This window comes from Orycteropus afer, unplaced genomic scaffold (genome assembly GCF_000298275.1).
Source record: "Orycteropus afer afer isolate SDZICR_OR568_19922 unplaced genomic scaffold, OryAfe1.0 scaffold00032, whole genome shotgun sequence".
Taxonomy (NCBI): Eukaryota; Metazoa; Chordata; class Mammalia; order Tubulidentata; family Orycteropodidae; genus Orycteropus; species Orycteropus afer.
Window position 1 is genome coordinate 10311422 of NW_006921619.1, and position 10554 is coordinate 10321975.

At 44.0% G+C, this 10554-nt stretch overlaps 1 protein-coding gene across 1 annotated transcript; it reads left to right on the forward strand.

Annotated features, from left to right (window-relative positions):
* Nucleotides 1-324: 324 nt before the first annotated feature.
* On the forward strand, nt 325-9838 carry AHSG (alpha 2-HS glycoprotein). Its single transcript, XM_007936032.2, has 7 exons — nt 325-537; nt 4141-4251; nt 4549-4633; nt 5490-5653; nt 6835-6936; nt 8529-8612; nt 9446-9838. The coding sequence occupies exons 1-7, from the start codon at nt 325-327 to the stop codon at nt 9836-9838; spliced, it is 1152 nt and encodes a 383-aa protein (XP_007934223.1).
* The last annotated feature ends 716 nt before the right edge of the window (nt 9839-10554 follow it).

Consider the following 10554-nt stretch of genomic DNA (forward strand, 5'->3'; position numbering starts at 1 on the left):
CCCTCAGCTGCTTCCTCTCTCTGCTGCTGTTACCACATCCCAGCAGACTTTGGAGCATCTCCCCCACAGCAGGATTGACTTTGGCAGATTTCTTAGAGGCCAGTGATGTCCTAACCTGTTTGCTTTTCCATGGCTGATGTTTGCAGGGACTTTCTTGGAACCAGAACAGATATCATCCCACGTCCTTATGCAATTCTTCCGGCAGGCTCCAATAGATAAATAAAGCCCTCCTCCCCTCCATCAGTCTAGCTTTCCCAGCGGAGTACCTGGGTTGGTCTGAAGCCTCCAGCCACCTGCCCACCCACCAGAGCCTCTGGGACAGCCATGAAGTCCCTCATCCTGTTCCTGTGCCTTGCTCAGCTCTGGGGCTGCCACTCAGCCCCACAAGGCCTAGGTCTAGCTTACAGGGAACTGAACTGTGATGACCCAGAAACTGAGCAAGCTGCCCAGGTGGCCATGGACTACATCAATGCACACCGTCTTCGGGGGTACAAGCATGTCCTGAACCAGATTGACAAAGTGAAGGTGTGGTCTCGGGTAAGTGAACCTGCTGAGGATGAGCTGAAAGTACTTGTGTGTGAGCTCAACCTGGTGCCTCAAAAGATTAGCATCTCCCATTAGAAATAAAGCTACCAGGGAGGGAGTCAACTCTGGTTTCTCTCAGGAGTAAGGGAGGGGCAGGAATAAGGCAAGAGAGGAGTCATTCTGTCCTGAAGTCTTAGGTCTCAGGAGGGTGCTGGTGGGGAAGAGGAGTTAGGTAGGAGAAGAAAGGGCTTCAGATGATATTTTGAATATCACAAGTGGAAAGTGTGTCTTGCTAGAGCCCAAAAGACCAGCTTCTACTTACCAAGTTACCACTTTTCTTTCCTGGCCTCCATTTCTCTCTGCAATGTGAGAATGAACAAAATAGACATTTGTCAGATGCCTACTGTGTGCCAGGCTCTTTCACTATATCATGTCATTAACCATTCCCCTCACCATGAGTTCTATGTGATAGGTATATCATCTCTGTGGTACACGAAAGGAAATTAAGGCTCTGGTGTATTAAGTAATTTTTTCCTCAAGATCATATAATTAAGAAGTGACAAGGCTGCAATTTGATTCCATACCTGTATTCTTTCTTCTACACAAGCTGTCTCCCAAAGAGAGCTGCCCACATCTCAGGGAGAAGTCTTGACACAAACGGGATTCTCTTCCTCACATGCTACACAAGAAACTGATGCAGTCTGCAGCCAGTGACGATAGAGATAAATAAATAAATCTGGAAAATACACTGTGGATCGTTGAGAGATATGGAGGGGTGGGAAAAGGCTACTGCCTATTTTAAACTTAGGTTTTCAATCTGATTTACGATAATTCTTTTAGCAAAGGCTTCCTTGTGCATGACCCAGTGTCAGGTGGTATGGAGGTATTAGGTTGTACCATTTCAAACTGCCATTTTTATAGGTCAAAAGTAGTTGAACGTTGGCAACTTTGCATGGTTTAACCTAATATAAAAGTGAGAAAGACATAGTTTATGCCCACCAGAGACTTATAATCTAGGATGGAAAATACAATAGATTAGAATGTCTGTGTTGACTGACATCTGCTCTCACAGTGGGATAAAATGTCTACAATCAGAACTGTCCAGATGGATTTCAGGAGTGGTGGGGTGGCGTAGTGCCTAAGGTATTTGACTGGTAACCAGAGGGCTGGCGGTTCAAACCCACCAGCCACTCCTAGGAATAAAGATTTGGCAATCTATTTCCATAATGATTAAAAAAAAAAAAAAAAAAAATGCTCACTGCTATGGAGTCGGCTCCAACTCAGAGACTCCTCCTTGGGTTTCTGAAATGGTATCACTTCCAAGGAGTGGCTGGTGGGTTTGAACCACTAACCTTCTGGTTAGCAGTCAAATGCCTTAGGCACTATGCCACCAGAGCTCCTTGCCTTAGAAACCCAAGGAGAGGTCACTATGAGTCTACTCGACTCGGTGGCAGTGAAGTTTTTTTTTTTTTTTGGTTTTGGAACCATATTAAAGAAAATGGTGGTTTAGCAGAAACACTGCTCTGGTAGCGTAGTGCCTAAGGCATTTGACTGCTAACCAGAAGGCTGGCGGTTCAAACCCACCAGCCACTCCTCGGAAGGAAGGTTGGGCAATCTACTCCTGTAGTGATACTGCCTTGGAAACCCAAGGAGGGGTTGATATGAGTTGGGTCCCACTCGTCAGCACACAACAACAACAACAACAATGAATGGGCATTGTGATTCTCAATCAAGGCAGAGCTTGACAGGTACCTTCCTTGAGAAAGCCAGGGTACCTGGCTTCTGTTCACTGCAGCGCTGAGCATTTTCACAAAGTCAATAAGGGTACAACTGCACCCCATGAAATGCAGAGCTTTCTCCAGGAGAGGAGGCGCAGAGTCTTCAGGTGCTAGTGAGTCAGGTGGAAATGAAATGAGAGGCAAGCAGGGCTGGAGCAGAGGTGGGGGCGGGGAGGAGGGGCAAGCACAGTTCTTGATTTTCCAGGCTTTGAAGAAAAGATGCAGACAGATGACTGCAAGAACAACTCTAAGAAGTTATACATGCTTCCCTATCACTGCTTTCCCCACAACTGCCTCCCCCTTCTACCTGCCCTGACTTCTTGTGGTTGTTATGTGCCATGGAGTCAGACAGACTCATAGCGACCCCACCTTGGGTTTCCAAGGCGATATCACTTCAGAAGTAGATTGCTCAACCTTCCTTCCAAGGAGTGGCTGGTGGGTTTGAACTGCTAGCCTTCTTGTTAGCTATCCAGGTGCCTTAGGTGCTAGGCTACCAGAGCTCCCTGTTCTTCAGGGTCAGAGGTAGATGGGCTCTTTCCTCGCAGCACCAGCAGAGGGCAGTAGAGAACAGCAGTTGTGCATCCAAACCAAAAGCCAAGGTGATAAATATTTCCAGAAGTAGATTGCTCCATCTTCCTTCTGCAGAGTGGCTGGTGGGTTCCAATCACCAACCTTCTGGTTAGCAGTCAAATGCCTTAAGCACTGCCCCACCAGAGCTCCTTAGCTGTATATCCAGACCTCCCCACGTCAAAAGGATAAGGTAAAAAAAAAAGCCAAGGACAACACAAACTTTTAGGAAGGAAAGGAAAATGGTAAAGAAAGGAAAGTAGTTCGTATGAGAAAAGGAACAAAAAAGTAGATGGAGGAAAAGAGAAGATAAAGAAAAGGCAATAAGATATTTTCGTGCATCACCTGACTTTGCTGCTTGATTGAGAACAATCCAAAGCTGACTATCAAAGCACTGCTTGAGAGGTAGGGAAAAATAAATATATATATATATATATATATATATAGTTTAAATTGTGGTTTAGTTGAAACTTTCCAGAGGAAATTAGTTTTCCAGTCAATAATTTATACACATTTTGTTTCAAAACATTGGTTGCAATTCGCTCAATGCAACAGTACTCTTACCGCTTCCTCTCTGGGTTCCTTATTTCCTTTCCTCCTTCTCCCCTGTCTCTTCCTGACTTCTGAGATTTATTTTTGGGCAAATTCTGCCCTTTTGGTCTCATATGGTTGATTGTTCTGAGGAGCATATTCTTCACAAGTGTTATTGTTCACTTTATAGGCCTGTCAGTTGTTTGGCTGCAAGGTGATCTCTGGGAGTGGGTTCAGTTCCTGGCTTGAAGAGTGTCTAAGGGCCACCATCTCAGGGGTTCCACCAGTCTCTATCAGATCAGTAAATCTGGTCTTTATGATTTTTGGGTTTTGTTCTACATTTTTCTCCTGAAGGGTGAAATTTTTAAAAATATCATCACTCAGAGCAAGGACTGTGGCTTCATCAACCTCCAGGACTTGGGGGTATGTGTGTAGGGAGGCAGTTAGTGATACGATATAGTGAAGGGGCCTGCACCCAACAGGCACTTATCACATCTCCTTCTTCCTGGCAAATATTATTTAGCCCAGTCAGGGGAGGAAGATCAAAGAAATTTGGTCACTGTCCAGTCCACAGACCAATTCAGAGGTATAGACAGAGAGTACACTAACAGTAGGAATGACTTTTCCTTATCTCTCCCAAAGGGAGTCAGGTAATTGAGCCAATGAGGGCTCACACTTTGGCCCACACAACAGGATAAGAGGAAAAGCCTGCTCACCTCCTCCTTCTGTTTCTTCACAGAGGCCTATGGGAGAGGTATTTGAACTTGAACTAGACACACTGGAAACCACCTGCCATGTCCTGGACCCCACCCCTGTGGCAAACTGCACTGTGAGGCACTTCATGGATCATGTGAGTGCCTTCTTAGGGTGACTGTGGTGGCACTCAGCCAGGCCCACCCTGGTTGGGCAAAAGCCTGTGAAACTACCCCATGAAGCCGCTTTCTCTAGCGCTGATGTTTACAACAGCTTAAATTTCATGTTACAGGCCTCTCTGAAAGCAGAGGGTGAAATGTTTTAAAATTATCCAGTGGAAAGGGTTTTGGGGAGATTCACCTTTGACAAGCACATGTGGAGGGACCTCTTCCTAGGTAAGAATCAAAAAGCCAGCCTCTCCCCCTGGACCCTCACTATAGATTTATTTCTCCAGGCTGTGGAAGGAGACTGTGATTTCCGGGTGCTGAAGCAGGATGGCCAGTTTGTTGTGTTGTTTGCAAAATGTGATTCCAGTCCAGGTAAGCTGACTCTTCTTTTCACCTTGTAGAGGCTGTGAGGAAAGAATCTGCATTGTTTCAACCTAAGTGAAAACTAGTTATCATCAAGTTGACCCTGACACTGGATGACCCCATGTCTGTCAGAGTAGAACTATGTTCCATAAGGTTTTCAGAAGTAGATCAACAGATCTTTCTTGCAAGGGACATCTGGGTGGACTTGAATTCTCCAACTTTTCGGGTAGCAGCCAAGTGTGTTAACCATTTGCACTACCTAAGGAGTCCTCACCTATGTAGTCCTAGCCAATTTGTTGGTGAGGAAAGTCAAGGTCAAATATCATGGGTTCAGGGATTTTAAAATTGTTCTTTAAAGAGCTCTTCTTATTGGAGGTTAAAATTGTCCCTAGGAAGGAACAGAAATGTCAGCATGGTTGAGCCACTTGAAGGTTTAGCAGAGAAATTGCTTGAAACTATTTGGAGCATGTGCTAAACCAAACCAAACCCACTACCATGGAGTTGATTCCCACTCATAGTCACCCCCCCTTTGGGTTTCAGGGGTGGTAAATCTTTACAGAAGTAGATTGCCCAGTCTTCCTTCCCCAGAGTGGTTGGTGGGTTTGAACTACTAACCTTCTGGTTAGCAGTCAGATGCCTTAAGCACTGTGCCACCAGAGATCCTTAAATGTGTTCTCACTGCTGTGGAGTGGTATCTGACTCACAGTGACCCCTCCTAGGGTTTCTGAGGCAATATCACTACGGAAGTAGATTGCCCAATTTTCCTTCCGAGGAATGGCTGGCCCTATCTAAATAAGAAGAGCTGGCATGGGCTGCTGCCAGGAATTACAGCCAAGATCTGGGATTCTGCTCTCTCTGTACATAGACTCGGCGGAGGACGTGATCAAAATATGCCCAGACTGCCCCCTGCTGGGTCCGGTTAATGACACCAAGGTGGTGCATGCTGTAGAAGCTGCCCTGGCTGCCTTCAACGCTCAGAGTAACGGCTCCTATTACCAGCTTCTGGAAGTATCCCGGGCTCAATTTATGGTAAAGACTGAGAGACTTTGAGTATCGGACAGTTTGGTGGCACTGAGGGAATGTGTATGGTGAAGCAGGGATGAAGGACAGGATAGTACTGGATTGCTGGGAGATGAGGGGAAGAAAGGATCCTGGTCAGTCTGCATTGCCAGGACCCAAAGAACTCTCAGCGCCTGCCCTGTGCTGTGCCACTCTAATGTGAAATGGTCACACACTGTGGTGGGTACATCTGCAGTTCCTCAGTCCTCGTTTAAACTAGGGTTCAGTGTTTAGTGGTTTCCAGTGTCCAAAAGCACCCATAGTAAAGTCACTGGTTGCCACATCCTTATCACCCATCACCACTGAACAGCCAGAGATTCTCATAACTGAGACTTATAATGACCTGAGCCTGCCTATACTGACTGGCCTGTCATGGCAGTATCCTAAAATGCTTTAGAATCACTGAAAAAACAAATCTAATCTTAATAAGCATAGTTTAATACATCTGAATGTAATAGAATTCTAACATTTAAAAACAAACAAAACTGGATCCAAAATTCTGGATACTAGTGACAACATACCTGGAAGTGCATGATATAGGTAGGTGGTAAATTTATTAACCAGAATATGTGATTTCTCATAACACTCTAATCTCAAACCATACAAAATAACAGATTCTATCTCTATGTTCCAACAACTATAAGAAATAAAGCACTAGCAATATCTTCCATACTTTTATCTAAATTTTCATTTGATCCTGCACTATGAAGTACATGGCAGAGCTATTCATCCCTTTTCTTTCCCATCATCCCATCTTGCAATAATCTGACCCATGAATCTCAAAATGCAGACCCAAGCATGAGGGTCGGGGATGCCAGGGTTCCACTCATACCAGTCAAGGATCTGCTATCTGAGCTCCTGTTTGTCTACCCTGAATGATGAACAAGGGATACCTACACTTCCTTCATAGAAGACTCAACTCCCTACACATCAGTTCTCTGTAGCAGAGTGCTTCAGAGCACAATTCTACAACATCCGCCCATAGAAGCCGCTCAGGAGAGTTTTCCTGAGCCACACAATGTGCTCCATGTGAATGGTGCCCCGTAGAGCTGTGCAACACATGGCTTCCCTGCTTCCCTGCAGCTTCTCCTTCCCTGCCTTTTCCATGCTAAGTCACATTGCCTTAAGAACATTTTCTTTTATTTAATTAGCCTCTTCCACCTTCTACCAAAGTGGAGTTTGCAGTGGTTGCTACTGACTGCGTTGCTAAAGATGTCACAGATCCAACCAAGTGCAATGTGCCAGCAGAAAAGGTGAGTTTGCAAGAAAGGACCTGAAGCTGTTGCCATCCAGGCAGTCAGTCACAGAATAGAGGATCTTACTGTAGTTTATATTCTGGGCCTGCAGAAAGAGAACACCAGCACAAAATGCCACTTCCTGTTGGCTAGGTCATGACAGACCTTCCTTTAGGTGAAAGACCTTCCACCCTGTGAAAAATAAATCAAAATCAGTTGTTGTTGAGTCAATTCTGACTCAATGCATGTCAGAGTAGAACTGTGTTTCATAGCATTTTCAATGGCTAATTTTTCCAAAGTAGATCACCAGGCCTTTCTTCTGAGATGCCCATAGGTGAACTTGAATTGTCAACCTCATGGTTAGCAACCACGTGTGTTAACAGTTTGTGGCATCCAGGGACTTCCATACTTTTAGAATCATCATCAAACTCTCATCCACTGGAGGGCCATGGGGTTCAGAGAAAGAAAAAGGCTGTTTCTGAAAGAAGCCCAGTCATACCTGGCTGCTGGTGGTGTGGAATGCAGATTTTCTAGATAAAACTCTGATAGGAAAACTTTGAGGTCTTGATCCAGTAACACCCACTTCTAGGAATTGAGCCTAAAGAGATAAGCAGAGCTGTCTGACAGAAATATATTTGTAGGAATGATTGATTATAGATATTAAATGGCAAAAGAAAAAAAAAAGATCTAAATGTTCAGTAGGATGGCATCACTGAATAAAATATGGCACATCAGGAAGTAGGAAGTCATGCAGACACAAAAAAATTTCAAAGAGTAATTAATGATATGAGAAAATGCTATCATAATATGTGGAAAACACAGGATACAGGATGGTATAGTAAAAATGATTAAACTTTTAAATTATGTATATGTATAATATGTATTTAAAAGCAAGAAAGACAAATTCTCAATAGAATCCAAACTTTTTGGAGCCATTGAGGCTGGATAAACACCTGAATTTATTGCCCTGAAATAATCTTTAAACCTTAAACCTCGAATCAATACGTTTATGGCAAGTCAGCTTTGAACCGTAAACAGTTTAGTCTAACTAGCAAAATATGTGTGCCTTGAGCATTGTCCTCTTTCTCAGTTTTATTTATACAACAGCATCTCGAAAGGTTAGATGAGAAACTCAGGGGGGCAGTGTTCACACTGATGGCAGTGGAATCATTTGGAAAAAGAGTGGTCACACAACAGAAAGAATATAAACAATGACACTGAGCTGTCCACATAGAATTTATTGAAATGGCAGATCCTTTGTTGTGTCTATTTTCACAGAAATAAAAGATTTTTTTTTTTAAGTGAAAAGAAGTACATCAGTGTTAACAGTCGTTACCCCTTCATTACCCCCATTTCTGAGATTAGGGTGAGTTACTTCACTCAATGTATGTTGTATTATATTCTAGATAGATTATATATTGTATATCTTCCACATAAACTTTAAGAAACCATAAACTTTAAGAAAAAGATTTTTTTCAAAACAGGAATAGGAATATAATTAATCAATTAATTAATTAATTTTGCCTTGATGTGTTAAAGTGTCAATTTCATTGGGGAAGAAATCTGCTTGTTTTAATCAGGTAAAATAGCTCCTCTTTTTCTCTGGACAGCAATATGGCTTCTGTAAGGCGAGAATCACTGAGAAGGCTGGTGGGGAAGATGTTTCAGTGACCTGCACAGTGTTCCAAACACAGGTAACAGCTTATAGGTATACACACTGTCATATTCAGAATACAGTGATCCTTTAACTTTCTTGTAGTGTGTTAATAATTACAGAACCTTTAATGTTGTGTCCTTCTCAGTCCACAACATCAATAACATTGGGCATGCATAATCATCAACAAATGCATACACATTTTAGCCATGACCTATATCTTCTCCTGCCAAGAACTGAAGGCTACAGGGCAGAACCATCTCAGAATGTATTGGACAAGGCCATCTTTTTATTTGTAGAAAGTGAGAGCTTTCTGAATTGTAGAGACAAGGTAGCCAGATCTGCCTGATAGCTCTCAGTGGCTGCAGATGTAGATGACAATGAGGTTGGCACGGTTACCCACAAAGTGAGGTTGGATATGTGTATATATATTTAAAAAATATTAAACTCACTACTGTCCAGTCTGATGCAACTCATAGCGACCCCTCCTTGGTTTTCTGAGGTGGTATCCCTACAGAAGTAGATTGCCCAACCTTCCTTCTGAGGAATAGCTGGTGGGTTTGAACTGCCAGCCTTCTTGAAGTGCCAGTCAAAATGCCTTAGGCACTATACTACCAGAGCTCCTATAAGTCCACCATCAAGACAATCCTGGTAAGACTGGGGCCACCACCATAGTTACCCCTCCCCTGTAATCCTGATGACAATCATCTGAACCAAAGTAGTTTTTTTTTTTTTTTCCTCACCAGATCTCTTGAAATAAAAAATGATTACTATGAGAAAATTGGGTGAGAGTTGGGGGTTCCACCCAGAATTGGGGATGACCTTGTCTGGGGGAAGAAGTAAGCTAACATACAGAAATGGTATTCTTTCCAGCCTGTGGTTCCACAGCCCCGATCAGATGACATCAATGTGGCAGTGGACCCACCTGCACCTGCACCCACTCTAGCTGACCCACCAGTGCCTGCCCTAGTAGGGGGACCCATGGTGGTGGCAGCTCCCCAGCCACCCCCAGTGCATCGGGTGCACTACGACCTGCGCCATGCCTTCTCAGGTGTGGTCTCAATGGAGTCAACCTCAGGAGAGGCATTCCACCCAGTGAAACCACCTGTGTTGACTGGGCCAGGGCCTGTGGTGGTGGGGCCAGGGCCTGTGGTGGTGGGGCCAGGGCCTGTGTTGACTGGGCCAGGGCCTGTGGTCGTGGGGCCTGGGTCTGCTGCTCCAGTGGTCAGCCCATGCCCAGGAAGGGTCAGACACTTCAAGATCTAGGCTGGACACAACAGAGGTTAGACGGTCTGACACAGAGAATATAGCCACCATTTTGTCCTAATCTGCACTTGGGTAGGCGGCCTTGTCTTCTGTCAAAGCAAATGCCACATGTAGTATAGACTAATATAATGTCCTGAATCCCAATTTCTCAGAGAACGGAAGCAGAGGAGGCAATTGTTATGTTTGATGCAAGGTATAAGGCTGACAACCCAATTGTCATTGTTTTGATGTTAAGGACACCCCATTGTGTTCTCTGCTTTCTAGTTGACCTCACAAAAACTGTGACTTTGAATGGTGCTCTTGTCAAAGTTGTATCTGCCTGTTAATAATAATGCCTGAAGACCTTCCTTAATAAAGAAGGTTCAGAACTGAATTGTGATCATAATTATTGTCTGTTTCATCCAAGGGTCTGCTCATATGGTGATTTGACTTCCCAACAACCACACAAGTGTCTAAGTGAACAAAGAAACAAAAGAACAAAAACATGCTGTATTACTATATGTGGGAAAAAGTGAGACCCATTTCTTTATGAGGAAAAAAAAAATTATTTCCTAAGGGACAGAAACTAAAACTAACTCACTGCCGTCAAGTTGGATCTGACTTATAACGACCCCTCTTTGGGTTTCTGAGGCAGTATCACTATGGAAGTAGATTGCCCAACCTTCCTTCCGAGGAGTGGCTGGTGGGTTTGAACTGCCAGTCTTCTGGTTAGCAGT

Excerpts from the sequence above, each read along its gene's own strand:
- AHSG (XM_007936032.2), top strand. The coding sequence starts at position 325 with ATGAAGTCCCTCATCCTGTTCCTGTGCCTTGCTCAGCTCTGGGGCTGC. Across the intron at positions 4,634-5,489 it reads AAAATGTGATTCCAGTCCAG|ACTCGGCGGAGGACGTGATC; the intron begins GTAAGCTGACTC and ends CTCTGTACATAG. Across the intron at positions 8,613-9,445 it reads GCACAGTGTTCCAAACACAG|CCTGTGGTTCCACAGCCCCG; the intron begins GTAACAGCTTAT and ends TATTCTTTCCAG.